This window comes from Caloenas nicobarica, chromosome Z (genome assembly GCF_036013445.1).
Source record: "Caloenas nicobarica isolate bCalNic1 chromosome Z, bCalNic1.hap1, whole genome shotgun sequence".
NCBI classification, from domain to species: Eukaryota; Metazoa; Chordata; class Aves; order Columbiformes; family Columbidae; genus Caloenas; species Caloenas nicobarica.
This window is the reverse complement of record NC_088284.1, coordinates 38386403-38408768: the sequence shown is the minus strand read 5'-3', so window position 1 is coordinate 38408768 and position 22366 is coordinate 38386403. Positions and strand designations below refer to the sequence as shown.

Below are 22366 nucleotides of genomic sequence, written 5' to 3'. Positions count from 1 at the left end.
CTGAATTATTTATACTCCTCCATGTTACATCTCTAAACACAATTTCTTTGTATATAGTTTTAAAAAAAACAGCTTCTGAAAGCAAATGCTGATTTTTTGATCAGCAGTCGGTTTGAGTTAAACATATGTTGGAGATCTGGAGCACAACAGAGTTAATTTTGAAAACACAGGATTAAGACAAGTGTGCTCTTGTTTGGTAGAATCATAGAATCATTTCGGTTGGAAGAGGCCCTCAGGATCATTGAGTCCAACTGTAACCTAAGTCTAGCGCTAAACCATGTCCCTAAGAACCTTGTCTAAACGCCTTTTAAACACATCTGGGGATGGTGACTCCACTACTTCCCTGGGCAGCCTGTTCCAACACCTGACAACGCTTTCCGTGAAGAAGTTTTTCCTAACATCCAATCTAAACCTCCCCTGGCACAACTTGAGGCCATTTCACCTTGTTCTATCACTCACTACTTGGGAGAAGAGATCAACACCCTCCATGCCACAACCTCCTTTCAGGTAATTGTAGACAGCAATAAGGTCTCCCCTCAGCCTCCCGTTCTCCAGGCTAAACAGCTCCCCTTCCCTCAACCGCTCCTTGTAAGACTTGTGCTCTAGACCCTTCACCAGCTTCATTGCCCTCCTCTGCACTCTCTCCAGCACTTCAGTGTCTTTTTTATGATGGGGGGCCCAAAACTGAATGCAGTATTCAAGGTGCGGCCTCACCTGCGTGGAGTACAGTGGCACAATCACTTCTCCGGTCCTGCTGGCCACACTATTAGTGATACAAACCAGAATGCTGTTGGCCTTTTTTGGCCACCTGGGCACACTGCTGGCTCATGTTCAGCTGGCTGTTGATCAACACCTCCAGATCCTTCTCTGTCAGGCAGCTTTCCAGACACTCTTCCTCGAGCCTGTAGCGCTGCCTGGGATTGTTATGACCCAAGCGCAGGACATGGCACTTGGCCTTTTTAAACCTCATGCAATTGGCCTCAGCCCAACGATCCAGCTGGTCCAGATCCCTCTGTATGGCCTTCCCACCACCCAGCAGATCAACACTCCCACCCAGTTTGGTGTCATCTGCAAACTTACTGAGGGTGTACTCAATCCCCTCATCCAGATCATTGATAAAGATATTAAACAGAACTGGCCCCAAAACTGAGCTCTGAGGAACACCACTCGTGACCGGCCGCCAACTGGATTTGGCTCCATTCACCACAACACTTTGGGCTCGGCCATCCAGCCAGTTCTTTATCCATCGCAGAGTACACCCATCCAGGCCATGAGCTGCCAGGTCCTCCAGGAGAATGTTGTGGGATGTGGTGTCAAAGGCTTTACTGAAGCCTCAGGACACAACATCCATGGCTTTGCCCTCATCTACTAGGGGGCTCACCTTGTTGTAGAAGGAGATCAGGTTAATCAGACAGGACCTGCCATTCATAAAGCCATGTTGACTGAGCCTGATCACTTGGTTGTCTTGTATGTGGCATGTGACATAACTCATGATGATCTGCTCCATGACCTTCCCCAGCACTGAGGTTGGACTGACAGGTCTGTAGTTCCCTAGATCCTCCTTCTGGCCCTTCTTGTAGATCGGCATCACACTCGCCAACTTCCAGTCAACTGGGACCTCCCCGGTTAGCCAAGGTTGCTGATAGATAATTGAAGGAGGCTTAGTGATCACCTCTGCCAGCTACTTCAGCACCTTTGGGTGTATCACATCTGGCCCCATAGACTTGTGGGTGTCCAAGTGGTGTAGCAGGTCACTAGCCATTTCCCCTTGGATTATTGGGCTTCATTCAGCTCCCCATCCCTGTCTTCTGTCTCAGGAGGCTGGATACCTGGAGCACTACTGGTCTGACTATTAAAGACTGAAGCAAAGAAGATATTTAGTACCTCAGCCTTTCCCTCATCTTCTGTCACTATGTTTCCCCCCACTTCCACCAGGGGATGGCCATTCTCCTTGGTCCTTACATTATGTTACATTGTTTCTAATTTAGTCTAGACATCTACTTACATAGTACTGAGATGTTACTTAGCTCATGTATTAGAGACTTGCTCATTAGAGCCAAAAGAACGCTTTCCTTATTTGTTGAGATTTAGCTTGTATTTTAGATATCAATTTATACTTAAAAATGTATTTCATATTTCATGAGTTGTACAATCATAGAACAGTTTGGGTTGGAAGAGACCTTCAAAGGTCGTCTAGTCCCACCCCCTGCAGTGAGCAGGGACATCTTCAGCTAGATCAGATTGCTCAGAACCCTGTCCAGCCTGGCTTTGAATGTCTCCAGGGATGGGGCATCTGCAAGGCTGCAATAAGGTCTCCCCAGAGCTTTCTCTTTTCCAGGCTGAGCAACCCCAACTCCCTCAGTCTTTCCTCACAGCACAGGTGTTCCAGCCCTCTGATCATTTTTGTGGCCTCCTCTGGCTCCTCTCCAGCAGGTCCATGTCTTTCCTGTACTGAGTTGAAATGAAGCTGAAATGCTTTAGGAAGAGTTATTCAACTTGTCTGAAAATTGTGCAGGAAAATTTTAAAGCTCTTTAGAATAGGATTTCTACTATAGTTCTGCTGGAAGACTGGCACATTTCTGAAATTTATATTAAACCAAACATATTCTTTCTCTTCGTATGTCTAAATAAAGAAAATGGAACTATGTTATTGTAATTCTAATTTTCATTCAGGCCCAGTTTGGAACTTTATCAGATTACTTTGAAGCTCTGCACAAAGAAAGCAATTTGGGTGAAAAGAGCAGCAATTCATTTTTCCCTGTTTTAAGTGGAGACTTCTTCACCTATGCAGACAGAGATCATCATTACTGGAGTGGGTATTTTACATCACGACCCTTCTATAAACGACTGGACAGAGTCCTGGAATCCTACTTACGGTAAATGCTGCCATCCAGTAACTTTATAACATATGTCTTGGTACACAGGAGAGATGAATGTATAAGTAATCTAAATCTGTTGGACAGATGGAAAAGTGATTTTGAAATGCACAGTTTAAGTTTACTTAGAATAAAGATAGCCTAAATGGCCCCCAAATATAGTTTTTGTTACAAGGATCCATTTGCGTATCTGCTTTTTTTAGTAAATTCACAGAAAGACAATGATATTTTTTCCATCCAAACAAATAAGTTGTTCTAAAATATTATTCAAGTGATCAGCAAGTCCTGATTCCATGAAAAATAGCAGATAGTATGCTTTTTATTTCTGTATTGGATTTGGCTAGCTGTCAGATCAATCTGTCATTATGGCTATACTGTTAACTCTTTTAGAGAGAAAAACAAAGGTGTGAATTTTACAAAGGTTGTTAGACAGTCGAGAAGTAGTCAGGAATATTGTGTGCCAAGTGATCTCAAAGTATAAGGTACTACTCTGCTGAAAATTGTTTGCATCTTCTTTAAAAGAGAAATTATTGCTGAATTTTGGTAATGGAGTATTTAAGTGGTTCTCCCTTGTAGCAGCTGTAGATAAGACACAATGTAAAATAATTTAGCTGTATTTTAAGGCTCCAGAAAGAAATCTGGGACAGATGAGTATGATGTAAACCTTCAACATTTCATCCATTGCCAAAACTTGCAAACTCTGTTTCCAGTATATTATTCTTCCTTGGATCCTTAGACAAAAGACACATTTTGTCTTCTGGAAGGACCCTTTAAAATACATCTATTGTGGTACTTCTATATGTTGTCCACACCTTCTTGTGCTACAGAAGAACTTCTGTAATGCTGACAAATCCTTCCTTAAGGATTTCTTACTTTTTAAAAAATTTTTTTTAATTTTTTTAATTTTTTATTCTAATGTAGAGAGCAAGAGAGCTGTGGAAAGTAGCCTTTTGGAAGCATGGGAAGTACCATTTTGGAGGCAAATACAAGTGCCTTTCATAAGAGAAAGCATCCAAAAGAATAAGAAATGTGTAAGGTGAAGTGACATCAAGGGCCTAAGAATAGAAAGGTGTTAGGGAAGAGGCAGTGTAACATAACTTAGAAGTCATTGCCTTGACCAGCAAGGAGAAGTCTTACAAATCTGAAAGCAGGGAGGAAAGAAGCCAAAGACTGTTATGAAGGATAAGAAAAATAAGGTCAAAGCTGAGAGGAATGACAAAAAGCAAGGCTAGGATCCTTTTGGCAGGAGAATGTAAAAATAATATAGTAAGAAGAAGTTACCAGAGGAGTTTTAATTAGAACTTCAGAACATTACAAGTGTTATGCACAAAACCTAGAATGTTAGAAGATTATAAAGAGGATATTAGTAAGGTTAACAGTAATTACAAAGTTTGACAGCTATTCAGAAATAATTTACATACAGAGTATTAAGCAGCACTAGGAATATGATTTTCTTGAAAGCATTTAGTTTTTACTTACTGTATCAAAATAAATACTAATTAGCTCTGTTCTCATTAGCTTGTTTTTTTCATAGGAATCTTTGATTTTCAGTGAAAACAGCTTTGTTTAATACTGCCGTTGGAAAATACAAGATACATAGAAAACAGGATAGATGATGTCCTTAGAAATCGAGATCCCTACTTAGTGTTTTTTTCATACTTCTGCCTCAATTACAATTTGATAAAATGCACAAAGGATTTAATTTTCTTTTAGCTTTATCATAGCCTATTTTCTCAATTTTTTTTTACTTTATTGTCATTTTTCATTTTTTTATTACTAATGCTGCAAAAAAATCATATTAATTGCTTTCAAGTTTATTTGTAGTATTTAGAACTTTACACTGTTAGAGGATTCCTTCATGTAAGAATTTCAATTACCTTTCAGTTACTTTTTTGAAAGGCATAAGAGTTCCAAGTGTTCTTTATAGACAAAGTAACTTTGAAGTGAGGTTCTGGAAGCCGTATGACATGAAAATGTGTTTACAGCTTCATTTTAGTGTTATTTCTTTTGGTTTTAAGGTTGTTACCATGTTTATAAATAATAGGCCTATTAAAAAAAAATTAAGGTGAATTGTGGGGAGGGCAATCTAACCTGTATTTTGAGGACTAAAATTTTTTGTTCTCTACTTCATAGCAACAGTTCAGTAACTGTACAGTGGCTAAGTCAAATTTTTTGAAAAAGGTAAAACACTTTCAGATGGGGTTTATCCGTTAGATGAATGTGTATCTGATGCCTTTTGAACTACTACATACTTGGTTTCCTTTCAAGTTAAACTGTAATAGAACAAAGTAGGAGGAATGAATAGATGTAGGAATTGGCACTAAGCAACATTAAAATCACAGCCATTAAGCTTAAGTGCACTAGCAATCAAAAAAAAAAATTACATCTTTTGACACCTTGATTTTGTGTGTAGCTTCTGAGAAGTTTGCTTACCTGTAAGAGCAAAATCTCATTCTGTTACTCAAATATTTACAATATGATGAGTTGAGCAGTTACATGTAGTAGAGTCTGCCTTTCAGTTTAGTTTGACACATTTTACTTGCAGTTTGTACTTAATTGTCACCTGTGTGATACATAAAGAGAAGACCAGACTGAATGCCAAAGTATTTTTCATGTTAACAGTTAATATCAATGCACAGTCTGAAAAGCTAGGTTGAGAATGATTTTTAAATTTGTTATTGTACCTAGTTTAAATTTGAACACATGCACTCACTGACAGCTTGAGTAAATGTAAAAGTTGACGTATTTTTCTTAAAAAAAACCCCAAACAAACACATGCTTAGAAATTAATTTTACATTTGTTTCAAGAACATATGTTATTTTGCTCTCTTCTGTTTTTATTACATTAACATTTATCTTCTTGTATTCTTCAAACACTTGGGAAGCCTCAAATAAAGATTGAAAAGGAATCTGACCCTTTTCAGACTTACAAAAAAAGAACTGTAATATTTTAGGAAAAGGAGATAGGAAAAAAAGTTAACACCTGGCTTCCTAGAATTTCTACAGGCATCTTTCTAGTCAAATATTCATGACTGGCAATTATTTTTTTTTCTTCTGTAAAATAAATTTAGATTCTCATAAAGCAGGTGAGAATGTAATGGTAATATTTTAGTGCTAGGCTTTTGCTTAAGAAGAGGAGAGCTCTGCATTCTGTTCAGTCTAAGGGTTTTTGAATTCAGTGTTCTCAACATTCAGGTGAATGTATAGTGAGCAGGTGCATGAGCTGCCTAAGTCTTTGGGATAATTTACTTTGCTTAAAGTACAAATGACAGAATAGATACTATAGGGACTACACAGATCGATATATTTCTTTCAGATAATTTAATTTGTTTAGTAAGTTGCTTTTTGAAATGGAAATAGTATGTCTCCTGTAAGACAGTCTATCCTTACTGTGCCATTTTAAGGTAAGATCTGTATACCTTACAGGTTTATCAAAATGCTGTGTTATTTTCTACTGCCATATTTTTACTTTAAAGCTCTATTTTCCATCACTGAAGCCTTTCAAAGAGCTTACAAGGTTTAAAACTAGTTGATGATGAGGTGCAGCAGTGATGTTTGTTTGAAGATAGAAACAGGGTAAAAAAGTACAAGAGTAAAGTTTAAAGAACTTATGGAACTAGGCAAGATGAATGAAGTAAAAACATCAGTTTATTCCTCAAGTAAAATGTGTTACTTTCTGCTTTTTAAACCTATATAAATATTTTTTTATTCTCTGCATTTCCAGGGCAGCTGAAATCCTCTACTCCTTGGCTTTGGTACAGTCCAGTAAATCTGAGAAGATGAGTGTATTTCCTTCAGTGAATAACTATAAATTGCTGACAGAAGCTAGGAGGAACCTTGGACTCTTTCAGCATCATGATGCTATTACAGGAACATCTAAAGATTGGGTAGTTGTGGATTATGGCACTAGGTAATTTATTATAAATATATTAACTTAAATCTTAATTTCTCTTTGCTTTTTTAAAACAGAAGTGTTTATTTCAGGGATACAGATTTGCTATAGCTAGCGACATAGTACTGAAAGTGTAGTGGTGCTCTACAAGAGAAGTGGATTTGATTACCCATGCTCTTCATTTATGAATTATTTTTTAATCCTCTGAAGAATTTAATATCCAAACAAAATTTCTCAGGTTTCAAAAGAAGCTAGGTAGACACAATGCTGAGATTTCTCGAATAACAGGGCCATTTTGTGCACTAATTTTTGTATAGGAGAACAGTTTATGTTCGCCTGTGCTAAGCAATGAACAAGACACATACTAGTTTAAGCATATATTCCTTGGAAAATCCCATGCCCTCTGTCACCTACCTTTCTTCTATGTGGGAAATCTTTTTCATGTTGCCAATCTTCTAATTAGTCTGTTGTTGTTTATTGCTGATATATCTCGTGGGTAGTTGTTTTCTCAGTATTGACAAATTTTTCTGCTAGCTACTTTGTGGAATTTTTTTGAAGAGGGTATAGTTATTTATATGTATATATATGTAGATACATGCTTTAGTTATGCATTTGTTCAGAAAGTTGCTATGTATTTGGAATGTTAACATTGTTACCATTCCAGTGGAATGTTAAGCACTAGTGAATTTGATTAATTGAGGTAGATGATAGTAGACAGTTGATGGTAGAGCATGTCTATTAGATAAGTTATTGTTTTAAATGCCTCTAAAATACTCTTTCTTGGTTTAAACTACTGCATTCATGACAAGTATTTTTCAATTCCATAAATTTGTTATTTTTTTAATCTAGTAAAGCGTAGGTATAATCAAGGTAAACATGTGCAAGGCACTTGGTTATGAGAGAGTAGAAAAAAGGCTTTTTTCAGTTCACAAATAAAATGTCTAAACTATCTACATTTAAGATTTTTTTTTAAACCCTGTGTCAGTTGAAGCAATGGAAATAATGGTAGTAACTTAAATTTTTGTGTTCCCGATTGTTTTTCTAATTCTGCTTAAATGCAATCTTAACTTTGTGACCAGTGTTACATGCTTGTCTCCACTATAAATACTGGAAATCAAACATATAAACCACAAATTTTCCTCAAATTAGCATTTTGAAAAAGTGCTTGATACTTTGAGGGTGTTTTATAGCATAACAGTGGGGTGGAAATGTACCTTATTTTCAGTATGCAAGGTAAAAATACAATGAAACTCAACATATTTCTGCATTTTGCAGTCTGGTCACTCATTGCAACTAGCTGTTCCTAATTTCCTGCAATATTGATATTAAAATTTACATTTCTCTTTCTGTAACTCGTCCTTTTGAGTTCTTTAATATTTTAAAGTCTTGATGTTATCACGTTGAATAAAAAAATGAAAATTAACAAGACTTCAAAATTTTTAACAGGCTTTTCCACTCAATAATGAACTTGAAGAAAGTGATAATTGACTCTGTTCATATTCTTATCCTAAAGGATAAAGGTGCTTATAATTATGACACGTCAACTCCATTCCTGAAGATGGTGAGCTGTCATTCCTGATTTCGTCCAAACATAAAATGTGAACTGTCTTTTCAGTACAGTTTGAGTGTCCTGGAAGAAGTCAAAATGAAATTTGCTAGTAATACCTGCTGAAAAATCTGCTACTTGTCACTGTTCAGATTAGTTGAAGATATGGGAAAGTAACAAGAAAGAACTTCACTTAATGCTGAAAAAACAGCATATCTAAAGAAAATGGACTTATTTTGTTCCACTTCGTGAATCACACAGTAAAACCATGTGTTCTAATTTTTTTGTGGGCATAAATTTGTTGATCACTTCAGTGATGCGCATATGATAAGTGAATAAGAAACAGTATGCAGTCCTGTAATTTGACTTTGCTTATTACTTAAACAAATGTAGGAAGAGGAGAATTTCCATCTGAATGTAAGCCTAAGCTGCATTCACAAGACCAGGTCTAGACAAGACCTTGTGCTTTTTTCCTTAGCTGAAAATATTTGAAACAGGAATCTACAGATGATAAAGTCAGCAACAGATCCCCACATATCATTTTGAGACCCGTTTTACAGTGAAGAGCACTGATATATATGATAAATATTTGCAAAATCTGAAGGAAGTTGCAGACTATGGTATCTTATATGCAAAAATGAAAACACAGGGGTCACAATTTGAAAATGGTATCTAATCTAAGATACGTACAATGAAAGCAAATGTTTCTCAATGAATTAGTCAAAATGAGCCCTTCTCTTTTGTCAGTCTGAAGTATTTAGTTCATAAACTTTTGTGTCCTGTATAAGGTGTTAACGTAGACTTCTGTTTATAGTATGGCTAGTATGGTTTTGTAGTTCATAAAGTTCATTCATATAATAGACAAAACTCGTATGTTATACATTTAAGCGTATTCATAAGCAAATTCAAAGATCTTGTCTTCTAGGATGATGTTCAGTCGTCGCAAGATTCTTTGCCACACAAGACAGTTATAACGCTGACATCACAACCAAGGTAAATAATTTACTTTATACTTGGTGTCTGAGATTCTTTTAGTAGTGTGTGTGTTTTCACTACCTAGTAGGTTTTTATGCCGTTTCATTTTTTGTAACTTTCACTCAAAATAAAGGGAAATTTAAAAAAAAAAAAAAAAGTAGGCTGGCATATTATGCTAATACTATTATGTCTAGTTGAAAGAGGACATAGCACTTTGAAACTACAGAAGTTTCTCACATAGCACTGATTCATAATATATAAGTGCTGGGTTGCCTTTAAAATTCAAGTAGAGAGTAAACTAAGACACTGTTTTCTCTTAACTGCAACTTTCCATTGTATTAAGATGGCTTGCTTCTTTATATGTAGTTCGAGAGTATTGAGTTGAAACTACCATCCTGCTATCCCCATGAATGTTCGGTATCCAACCTGAAAGAACTTGAACATTCATTAAAAGTCAACTAATCCAAATAAAGTGAGTAAGATGTATGGATGTGAGAGCTGCTATATGTGTAAATCAAATATATATCAAGAGTTTTGCTTGCAGAAGATTTAGGATTCATTTAAAAAGTAGTGAATGCAATTTTTGCTGATGTTAGTATTTAATTTCTCTAGTTCTAGCAAAGTGGCAAAACTTAATTGCCTAATTCACAAAGGTGTTAGTCAACAAACTGACTGCTACTGTTAAAACATTCTAATCAGATTCTTCAAATAAATGAGTAACGTTTTGTCATTGTGAACTTTTGGGGGAAGCTGTCTCCAGTCTTCTAAAGTTAAAGGTGTGTGTATATGTAGTTTTAGTGTAAGCTTGTCTCTGCAGCATTCAGGTAGACATACGTACTATATATTTTTTTTTTAATAGGAGTTTTATTCTCTTGTTGGAGTGCTAGATAGGTGCTAATACATTGTCTTAAACTTGTCCAAGATGGACAAAACCTCAGATGTCTAGCTATTTATTTGAGCAAAATCTTTTAACTTTTTCAAAATATTCCCTCAGCCTTACAGGGAAAGGATTGTATATATTGTATATAAACACTTAGCTGGAGGCAAGTTATGATGTAGACTTTCTTAGCCATTTGAGGATAGTTTTGCTTCCCTTCTTTAGGTTAGCTGTTGAAATTTCTTCCATCCATCCCCTGAATTGCCTTTTGTTTGCATCCACTCTTCCACTTACCTCTCTTCATAGTACGCTAAGTAAGTTTTGCCCTTCCTGGTGTTCATGCATTTCAGGCATCTGCGTTTTTTTTTTTCCCCCTCTCTTACTTGTACATTAAGTAGATATTAATTTTAAAATAAAAAAGCTTGATAATATGTATGTTATCCTAGCAGCCTGTTGCTGCTGTTCTCTAAATTTGTCTTAACTCACTAAGAAGGGAATGTTGGTCGATAATTGCTAATTTTAACTTGTCTAGTACTGTGAAGATACCATACGGTCATATAGGATGTGATTCATGTTCCAGAGACTGTGTAAGCAGAATTATAGGAGACAGAATAAAGAGGAAAAAATGGGAGGGAGAAGGGAATGAGAAAGATTACAAGGGAATATTGATATTGCTGCCTGAAAACCTGTTTTTTTAATAATGATTTCCTGTTTGGAGGCACTTTCAAAGCAATGCTTCAGTGCACACTACTTCATGTCTCCTTTGTTGGTAAAATTTTCACTTGAATATCTGTATGTTCAATTATTTTATCTTATGAAAAATAAGCTTAGTGTTTCTAGGCTTCTAACTTTATCTCTGGTTATACTCTGAATCTCCACTAACATGACTACCATAATGAAAAATGGTATGTAAGCTGAGACAGTAACTTTTGCTTAAGTATAGCATGTGAATATTATAACTATGCATCTGGGTTTTCTAGGTAACTAGTAAATATGTTAAAATCTCATTTTATTAGAATCTTAAACTCAATTTGAAAAATTTATCATTAAGGATTACTGTGCTTAAACTTCAGAATTTGAAGTTCTAAGACAGAAACTGAATTTTCATTTCAAATTTTGAGACATCAGCAGATTGAAAATACTGATTCTGATCAAAACTTGATTATTTGGTTGTCCTTTATTCATAATAGTCTTTATTGTTCATGTCTGTACCATGAAATCTCTAGGTTTCTGTCTGTTAATGTGTTTTAAAATACTATTATGATGGACAGAAATTAAGTCAATGTAACTGACAAGGTATTACTTTTCTTTAGTTGCCTGAATATTTAGCTTTTTGTAGTTTTGCATTTCCGTGTCAAGATTTTTACAAATATCTGCATTGTAAATTGATTATTTTTATAGAAGTTTGGTTCATATCACCTATAAATTGAGAGGAGCACTACTAATGAGAAGCTCACAAAATAATGAAGGGTTTTATCTGATTAATTACTCAGTCTTTTTTTTTTTCTTATTTTATTGAGTTGATACTAGCAATTTCAAATCTAACCTACTTTTCAACAGGGAAGTAGTTGGTAGTACAATTTTGCCTCATCCGGCCTTTCTTTTTGTTGTTCTTAGTTAAATGTTCTCTTGACTGCTCGTGAGAGTTGTAGTCAGTAGTGAAAACTGATCAGACTGACTGTGCAGAAGAGTTAGTACAGCCTGATTACATGGAAGAAAAGAGAAAATAAATCTTTCAGGAGTCATTGTCCTAGTACAAAGTAGCTCCAGACTGTTGTGTAGTTGAGAAGTATCTTTCAAACTGCTTCTAAGTAGGTACCACTTTTAATATATTCAGTAGTGTTCTCCCCATCTATGCATCTCTTCTGTAGTGCTGTTGCCGTATTTTTATGAATCCATAGTTTTATAAAAAACATAATGTGTTAATTTCAATGAAATAGGTATGTAGAGCATTTTAAATCTTACTGTGACTCTGCCACCTTAGAACGACTAAGTGGTCTTATGATCAGGCTTTTGAGTACTGAAGTTATGGTATATTTAATTACACTAAACCCCTTTTTACCTCATAAATGAAGTTGCATGCTTTTTAAAAAATTGTTACTTCCAGCTGAAAGACAAAGCTTTCGCAAGATAATATCCAACTGGATATGGAAGTACTTTCATCTTGTTTTGAAATTAACAATTGATGAAGACAAAGCCCACGAGTGTGCTGATAAATTGGATAGTGCATCATACTTCTTGTGGGAGCCCTGACCTTTGGTATAATCATTGCTTCTTGGGAGTAGTCTGCCAGAAGTCATACTTCCCAAATGGCAAAACATTTGCACTTGCTCAACTTCGGGGAGAGGAGATGGCTTCAACCTCTTGCCATCCACTTTAAGCTGTTGACTGTTGATGAAGGGTCTGTCAATGGTGCAAGTGGCAAGATTTACTAGCTATTTGTATCTACGGTGTTTCCCAGAGATGGCATCACAGAGTAATGTGATACACGACCAAGTAACTGAATTGGCTGTCTGTACCAACTTGGATTTTGTATTAGTATTGTTTGGCACAACATGGTGAACCTAGGAGTGAATGAGATCTAACAGTATCAAATCATGCTACTTTTTTTTTTTTTTTCCAATTCTGAACCTTCATGTACCTGGCTGGGGAGTTGCAGTACTGAGCTCCATTGCACTCTACAAACATGGTCTAAGGTAGGGGTGTCAACCTCATTTTCACCGAAGGCTTTCAAGTAGTTACATTTATGCAGTCCTAAAATTATCTTTGCCCTTTGACAGCAACCGCGAGGCCGATGTGGCCCCCGGTGAAAATGAGTTTGACACCCCTTGTGTAAGGCATCCATCTGTATTGAAGATACTATGATATTGAAATATTTTTTAAAATAATAGATTCAGGATTATTTTAAATACTGAATCAGCAATACTTATTTGCCCACAAATTACTCATATCAGCTAATCGTAAAAAAAAATTGTATGATATCCTTCTTATCAGGCTAGTTTAATAGCTTAGCAGACACATTTTCTACTAGTTGAAATATTCACGGTGCTTAGGAGATTAATTCTGAATGGGATACACAGTAATCAATTATTTCTTCAAAGATTTGTCAGAGGACCAAACAGCTTAGTGACATCCACCTTATAAAAGAAAGTTTCATTTTTTCCAAATAGAGGATACAAAATAATCTGGGCTATTATCCTTACTTCAATATCTATGAGCAGGTTTTGGAATAAGGTTATAATTAACAAAGTTTTGGTATAAGCTGTGTTCATCCTGTTTGGGTCTCAATTTTTTTTTTTTTGAGAAAGAAAATTCTGATTTACCTTTAAGATTTTGCAAGTTGGTTACATTTTCAAAAAATCACTTGGCAGGTGTACCTACTGCTTTCTCAACAGAACACATAATGTATAAATTAATGCTATGTTACTAAGTTTAATGTGTCATAAAGAATAATGTACAAAGGTCAAAAATTCTTGGCAGAGCAGTTTGTATGTTGCTGTATTTGGTTGGAAGATCACAGCAACAATAACTTGCATAAGAAGGAAATTTTGTTGGTGTGATATGCCAAAAGGTAAAACTGACCTGATGATGTGAAGGAGTTGATTAGAGCTGTATCTTTCTGAGCTTAGAAGATTACTTGATTTGGGTAATGTTTTAATATTCTCATTTGGCAACTTTAACTTTGGTGGTGGGATTTTTGTTGGGGTTTTTTTGACCTACATGGCCATGTTGGTACTATCAGTCTAAACAGTTGTCCTTTGTAGTTAGAAGGAGAGGATGCTCCGACAGCATTTGACATTTCAATAATATACATTTAATTACTTTTTAGGTTTACGTCAATTCTGAGGCATATGTGTTTCTAGTTATATACTGAAACAGTTTTAAATATACAGCTGAAATGAGTAATTTCAATTGTCAATGAGGGGAAAAAATGTTTAAAGAAAACAAGAAAGAATACAGTAACATTTAAAATGAGGCTAAAAGTATTTGTGGCAGTCCATACATTGCTAATAAGCACACTTATTCCCCAGTGGAAAAAAAATCCCTGAACAAACCAACAGTTTTGGGTTTTTTTTATTAGATGAAATAGTGATAGCAATATGCACAACCTTGTTATGTTTCTGTTAAAGTGAAACCTCTGTATTAGTAACTTTAAGATAAGTGGACAGGATGAGCAGTTGTTCAGTCAAGCCTTAAGACTCTTCTGCTAACAAACAACACTTAATTAAGCACTTGTATTCTCAGCAAGAAGTATTCTCTGTGCAAGTAGTTAAAAAATCTGAAATAACACGCGAAGAGCTGCACTTCTAGTTTCTGGTACCCTGGCTGTTTAGGCTGAATACCACCTAGTGGTTTTTTTAAAGTTACTTCAACATGTTAATCTTGGTGGTCAGCTGCCTGATCAGTTTACTGGACTTCAGGTGACCTGTAACTGCCATGAACATGTTCTGTTTGTAGTAAACTCAAGGTCATTTTTGACTAGATTGAATGGGTATTTAAAAAGCATTCTCCCTCCTGATTTTCATGATAGAAGATCTGTTGCAAAGGCAATGAAATGCTTCGCTGACACTGGGTAACTCAGGTGTCTGAATCCTGAAACGTCAGTTAATATGAACTTGAAATAAATATTTCAGTAAAAATCATTCTGGCAAAAGTGAAACAAATAAAACCAAAAGCAGAGTACCTTAATTCTGCTGTGCTACTTTTGACCAAAACTGGCAAATTCTGCATTGGCAATGTCTAATGGGAGAGAAAGGGTGTGGAAGAGTTCACAGCACCTTGATCTCTTAATTCTCACTCTTTCTGTAAGGTCATAGCAGTTTTTCAGATCTTTCTATTTTTACTGTACAAGTTTTCTACTTCTTGTTATAATTACACTACATTCAGGCTTTTCTCAGGACTGACTCTCTGCACTGGCTGTTGACATTTCGCTGAAAGCTTATCTGAACTCTAAAAACAAAGCAATAAATAAGCTAAGGGATGAATGTCTGGTTTGATGTAAGGGATAGCTCTTTAAAACTGAACTGTGTTCATTTTTTGAGTTATTATAAATTTTCATTACTAAGAAGAAAAAAAAACAGCTTTGATTTGCAATAAATTGTGCTCCAAAGCTTTCTTTGGAATTAATCTTTATTTTTCAAAACTCAGTTTTAACTGTCATGCTTCCGAATTCAAGTGGTTCTAAAAGTTGTTAAATTTCAAACTTTTAACCATTACTTTTTCAGTGTGTAAAAATTCTTGTAAATCAAATTTTTCAATTTTTGGTCTGTCTTATTGTTGTAAACCAATGATGATCTGACTGTCTTTGAAACCGCAGTTGGAAAATTAAGCCAGTAAATAAGTTGATACAGTTTGTAGCATTTGTAGATTCTTTGCAGGTTCTCAAGATTTCACAACTTTAGGAATTTCAGTTCAATTCACAGAATTTCAGCATTTTTTGTTGAGGGTTGCAGTACCAGTGCAATCAGATTATGAAGGTGCTTTAGTTGCTTTAGGTGTTATAATTTTAAAATTCCACAGTTAGGTGTTAGAAGAAATTTCTGGATTCCTCTGAAAACTCTGTTTGTAATGGAAGTGTCATATAAAATGCAGAAAACAGGTTAACTAAACGTACTTTGGGGAGGAGGAAAAACACCTGGGTTTGTATTTCAAAACCAAAAAGTGGTCATTATGAAGGCATATGCTAGTAAAGAACTGAATACAACTGAAGAATCTGCATTGTGTACATGTACTTGTTGAAGCAGTTTTGGAGGTAGAAGAGGCACATTTTCAGTGTATTAGTATACCTGTGTATTATTTCTTTTTTTCCAGGCACTGTCCCCTTCAGCCTTTTTACTGGAGCTGCTTTGAGGCAATACTGTAGTTAGTCCAAGGCTTTCAAGGCACAAACTGAAGTGATGTGGCATACTTGAAGTCTTCCTTTCTGCTTTTCTGAACCAGATTTTTTTTCCCTTCTAAATGCAGATTTATAAAGCCTGCACTACAAGAGGAACAAGGAAAGGATTTTAGTGAAGGTACTTCCTGATCCTGAAAAAGTCAGGGGGCTTCAAGCCCATCTTGGACTTCAGAACACCTCACAACTTTGTGGTAAAAGAAAAATTTCAAATAGTGCCTTTGGACTTAATCCTTTTATCTCTGTTTGGAGAACAATCATGTAGTCCAGATTAGGATATGTGTGTTGCTACAATCCATCCAAATCATAGGACATATGTGTATCTGGCATATGTATTAGGTACATAACGTTTTCAAAGTCTTGTCTTAGGTTGATGTTGGTTTTTTGTGTTCTCAAAATTTAATTCTTGCTCTGCTGTTGTCTGTGTTTATTGTGAATGCTGTTTTCTTGAGGATATTCCATGATTTGTTCTTGAGAAAGCTACGTAAAGGTCCTGTTTCCTGTGAGAGGAGAGGGGTGGAGTATGTGCCCGTCGTCTGCCTGATTCTCTGCCTTTTGCATGAGCAATGGATATTATAAAGATATATCTGTAGAGTTATAAAAGGAGAATTGGTAGGAATGTGTGTGTGGGTTCTCTCACCTTTATTAACGAACTTGAAGTTTGACTTCGGTTTTGTTGTTAGGAAGGGCATTCCTGGAACTTTTTTTTAAAAGCTTAGTATCATTGCTTTTAATTATTTCTATGTTAATCAAAACTGTCAGCCATTACTGCTTTTAGAAAGAATGTCTACTTTGAACATTTTAGCTCTGTTTCTAAACTAAGCATTTAACTTCTTCAAATGCTGTTATGATCATAGCATAATTCTATTTTGTGTTAGTGAAAACTCTACAGGATTCTTGTGAACTTACATGTTTATTGATAGCATCTCTTTTTTTTCATTTCTTGATGTCACCAGTTTGATTTTATAATGAAAAGCTGATCTGTGCATAATAAATTCTGTTTCCACCTCTTTTTTTTTTTTACGTTACGGAAGCAACACAAATTTATAGTGCATGCTTGTAGATTCAAATTGAGATTAGGTTCCTACTGGATTTTTTTCATAAGATAGAAAGTATGTCTTGTTTAGGAAGAAGCAAAAATCTTAGTATTTGTTTATATATGACAATATTTGATTATATATATTCAAGATTAATATTCTACTCTATAATCAACAGTTAAATTGGATTTTTTCTGCTTAGATAGTAATTGATTTTTTTTTTTAACATCTGTTACAGTATTGGTACTCCCAAATTAGGATTCTTAAATTTACAAGAAGACTAGCTGGGTATGATGCAGAGGACCATATTAGCATTATTTATCTTATCCAGTTAAGTAAGCGCAAAAATCTACTTAGATTTTATCCAGTCAATGAAAAGCCCCTTGAGAAGGTATCGGAATATCCTTTTCAGAACTTGCTTTTGTCTGACTATATAGAGGAGGACTGTTTGCTTAACTTGAATTTTTATTAAAACACCCATATTCCCAGTGTCACAAATTTCATGTTTACATCTGACAGTGTAGAATCATAGAACTATTTTGTTTGGAAAAGACCTTTAAGGTCATTGAGTCCAGCCGTTAGCCTAACACTGCCAAGCGGCTAAAGTCACTTGGTTTATTAAGTCTGGAAGAGACTGAGAGGAGACCTCATTGCAGTCTACAGCTTTCTCACAAGGGGAGAAGGAGGGGCAGGTGCTGATCTCTTCTCTCTGGTGACCAGTGACAGAACCCGAGGGAATGGCAGGAAGACGTGCCAGGAGAGGTTTAGGTTGAACATTAGGAAAAGGTTCTTCCCCCAGAGGGTGGTGGAGCACTGGAACAGGCTCCCCAGGGAGGTGTCACGGCCCCAAGCCTGACAGTGTTCAAGAAGAGACTGGACAACACCCTCAGCTACATGCTGTGAACTGTGGGGTTGTCCTGTGCAGGGACAGGAGTTGGACTCGGTGATCTTTATGGATCCCTTCCAACTCAGGACATGCTGTGATTCTAAGCCCACCTCTAAACCATGTCCTTAAGAATGTAATTTATGTTCCTTTTAAACACCTCCAGTGATGGTGACTCAACCATTTCCCTGGGCAGCCTGTTCCAATGCCTGACAACCCCTTCCATGAAGAAGTTTTCCCTAATATCCAATCTAAACCTCTCCTGGCACAACTTGGGGACATTTCCTCTTGTCCTATCACTCGCTACTTGGGAGAAGAGACCAACACCCTCCGTGCTACAACCTCCTTTCAGGTAGTTGTAGAGAGTGGTAAGATCTCCCTTGAGCCTCCTTTTCTCCAGGCTAAACAACTCCAGATTCCTCAGCTGCTCCTCATCAGACTTGTGCTCCTGCCCCCTCACCGGCTTCATTGCTCTTCTCTGCACTCTCTCCAGCACCTCAATATCTTTCTTGTTGGGAGGGGCCCAAAACTGAACACAATCTTCAAGGTGCAGCCTCACCAGTGCCAAGTACAGGGGCAGATATCAGTACATCTGAGACTGCAGCTCTTGGATCGTAAGGTTTTCCTCACAAAAGACTTTTCTATTTAATTGAATGTTTAGGGTTGTATAAACACTAATGATTTCAGCATCTCTACTGTATCTCAGTTTCAATAATTGCTACAGCTTTAATGTATGCCCCCTCTAAGTGTGGCAATACAGGGTGTTTCAAAAAGATGAACCCAATTTCAAAGCTATAGTGATTTCAAATTGGGTCCATCTTTCTGAAACACCCAGTATAATTGTGTTGATGCATTTTAAAGCATACTTTCACTGTAGTTTCATTTGGTGTTTTAAGCTTAACTTGGTGTAGCTTTTTCTGAAAGTTCATTCTCGTAATATACAGATAAAAATTTTTTTAAAAAAACCAAAACCAAACCAAAACACAAACCCAAACAAACTAAAAACCACAAACACTACAAACAAGCCACTGACCCAAGCAAGAATGTTGAAGTAGATCTGATCTCCTTTCTCAAAAACTGAAAAGCAAAAAAGTAGATTTGGTGTCATGTTGTAATTCCACACTATCATTTGTAGTCGGTTTATTGTAAATACATTTTTGCCAGTGCTACCTTCACTCAGTTAACAGACAAACTTGCTGGTTGCCTAGCTATTACTTAAATGTAAATTGATAATTGTTGGATATCACATATCATTCAAGTTGTATATTTGGGTATTCATCTGAGCAGGGTGGAGTTTTTTCTTCAAGTGAGGCCAAAAAAAACCCCAGGAAATTCTTTAGATCATAAGATCACAAATTATTTTCTATTTTTATCAATCATGCTAATAGAATGTAAATAGGTTACAGAATTTGAAGTCGTACTGGGAATGAATATTATAGGATTAGCATTTAAACCCATCTTAGTTAACTGGAGCAAATATTTCATAGTCAAAGAATGAAATGAAGTAGGCAAGTTGAAATATTACACACCGCATGGAAGAATAATGTAGGGACCAACCAAATAGACTAGTGAAGCAGAAAAAGACTAGGCATTACAGAAGATCAGATTGAGAGTTATTTGTATGGTGTCAGAGGCAATTTTGCTTTTGGATGATTTGAATGGAAATGTACTATGTAAAATACAGCTGAAATAGTGTGCTATACTCAGAGTGATGGAGATGAGATTTTGAGAAGGCTTAACAGGAAAACGAGTACTCAGTTGAAGGAAGTGACCAAAGAGATGTTGAAAGAACATCATCTGTTCACTTCTAAAAGGCTGATAATGAGGAACATAAATCTAGAAATACATACAGGTTTGTTACAAAGCGAATCAGTTGTACTATGCTTGCAGTGGAAAGAAGGAGGGCATCATTGGAAGAAATATTGTTTTGTGTAAAGTAATTAAACTTAGTTCTATATTAGCCAAATAGGTGCTTGAGCTGCAGAGCCATATAAACAGTTTTTGATGTTTTCAAGAATAGTGACTGCAGCATTTGTCAAAGGTTGTCCTGTTGAAGTCTTTTTAAGAGGTCAAACTACAGCAACCTTTTAGTCCACTGTTTTATTATTTTTAATATCTACATTTGCTTTTTGTCTCTTGAATGTAGTGTTAAGAGTTCTAGCAAACAGGGGTATTTTGCAGTACCCAGCATGGCCTAATGTTATGGGCTAGTCTGTTTTGTAAATTCTGTCTTTTATTTGAACAACTGAAGTAAACAAGAAAAGTGGACTAGCTTAAGGCATGCAAGGCTTTCCAGTGACCTGAAATGTTACCTGGTGTTTGTATGAGAACTAGTTCCTCTAGTGAGCGTACAGCTCTGCTTACAAGTGCACATTCCACATTCTTAATTTCCATGTTCTGAATTTGTTTCCTTATTTTTTGGTAGGGTTTGCAACTATTAAAAGAAAGTTGTGAACCAAATGTCATTGATAGTAGTTCAAGATACACAGAAGCTTAGAGTTTGGTGTTTTGAATAGCGTATTAGAAAAAAGTATAAGTTGGATAATATCAGGAAAACTTCTTACATTTCAAAAATAAATATGCATGTGGCAGAGGGGGAAATGAAGATGGTTTTAAAAATACCTGCAGTATCCAATTTTCTTTAAAGTAATCATGAGTTAGACTTCAGTACTTTCAGAAACTAGATTAGTCACATGATTTTAATGCGTGAGATTTTTAGTGACTTTGTCCAAAACTTTCTTTGTTACCTAATTTTCTTGCTAAATAAATTTTGAATAGGACTGAAAAGTGTCTGGAAATGCTGTGAAACGTATCATTTCTAAAGCTCAATTTAGTAACTGGTAGAAGAGTTCTAGAAAAAAGCATTTATCTGCCATCAAGGAGAGTTGGCTTTTGATGGTTAGTCTTGTTCATAAAGGAATATTAAGAACATGATTTGAGATATTAGGAAATGTCTACTTATTGTAGAACTAGAGGAGCAGCATGACCTGATGATTCCAGATGATATCCTGAATCCCCTTTTTTGGGGGAAAAAAAAAAAAAGTCGATTAAGGGACAATTCAGGTTGTATATATGGCATTTATATGGCATCTGTTTTCACAACAATTAGTTTGTAGACTCTTTCCATCTTTAGTAATTCATAGCAGAAATGCATGCAAACTTGACCAGATATGGAAAAAATTGGATGAGGGTACCTGTATTTAACATGTCACTTTAATCATACTTTTGACTAAGGAGGCCTTGACTGTTATGTGAAAGACCATAAGAGCTTTGAACAGAACTAAGTAACTTGAGAGAACTTTTTTTTTTCCTAACCTAGTGTTTTGAGTAAATATTCAGCAGAGATTTTCCTCTTAAGAAAAAGGAATTGTTATGGTTAGTTTTTGCTCTTAAGTTTTTTGTCATGGCCCTCTAAAGCAATGAGAGAGCTTTATAAATAACACAGGTGATTTTTGTAGTCCAGTTATTTTTTTGGTTTTATTCTGCATTAAGAAGTTGAGAAAAGTCTATTACGTGTTTTTTTGGACTTCAGTGAAAGAAAGTAGCAGCTCTTTTCTTCAGGGGAGGTTGTATGTGTTCGCAATGTACAAATAAATATCTGTTTCAAGTAGATGGTCTTGGTTCCGATTTTTTACGATTCTAGCTTTCTCAGGCTTTTTTTTTTTTTTTTTTGAGTTTCCAATTTATGGCAGAAGTAACGTAATTCAATTCTTTAGTAGTATTTTTAGTGGCTACCATGTCAAGCAGTGCTTTATGGAGTTTAAATACTAATCCCCAGTTTGTTTCCACCTCATACACATCAGTATTTACTAATTAAACTATGTTACTATCTACTGACTCTTCTTGCATCTTTCAAAGTATATTTTGAGATATGGAATGGTTTTGATTCTCTCCTGGTCCCCCATTTGATGTCTGGAGAGTTTTTATTGTTTTATCATCCCAGTGAGATGACTTTGCTTAGAGAATTTCAGTTTTGTTTAGAATTCCAGAATCTTAGTTCATCAAAGTCCATCGAATGCTGACATCTCAGAACACTTTCCTAGTTGAATTCTGGTTTCTAACTCACCAGTCCTTCTGGTGATTTTTAACATGCGCAGAGTTATTTCAGTTCCTTTTCTTTAGGGCTTAAAGCATTTTAATGTGTATTCATTATTTTTCCCTCACTTTCACTCCCCCTACCTTTGACATTTCAGGAGAATTTAAATGCTTCCGTGCATTCTTTTTCATTCTTCAGTGGAAGACTGTTGACATAGTATATGATTTGGTTTTGTGGCTTATATCTTTTCTCAATTTTGGATGTACTTGTAGCAGTTTTGGTTTTTTTCACCACTTAGCTGGTTTTTGGCTTAGCCTCTGTAATAGTAGAGGGAAAGTAACTAGCCAGCTT

At 35.8% G+C, this 22366-nt stretch overlaps 1 protein-coding gene across 2 annotated transcripts in view; it reads left to right on the top strand.

Moving 5' to 3' along the window:
* MAN2A1 (mannosidase alpha class 2A member 1) overlaps nucleotides 1-22366 on the top strand; it is a 121816-nt gene that overhangs the window by 55118 nt on the left and 44332 nt on the right. For both annotated transcript variants that reach the window (XM_065657020.1, XM_065657019.1), the window contains exons 9-12: nucleotides 2674-2876; nucleotides 6601-6786; nucleotides 8215-8329; nucleotides 9240-9307. In XM_065657020.1, the coding sequence (XP_065513092.1) occupies nucleotides 2674-2876; nucleotides 6601-6786; nucleotides 8215-8329; nucleotides 9240-9307 (572 nt within the window). The remainder of the gene's footprint in view (nucleotides 1-2673; nucleotides 2877-6600; nucleotides 6787-8214; nucleotides 8330-9239; nucleotides 9308-22366) is intronic.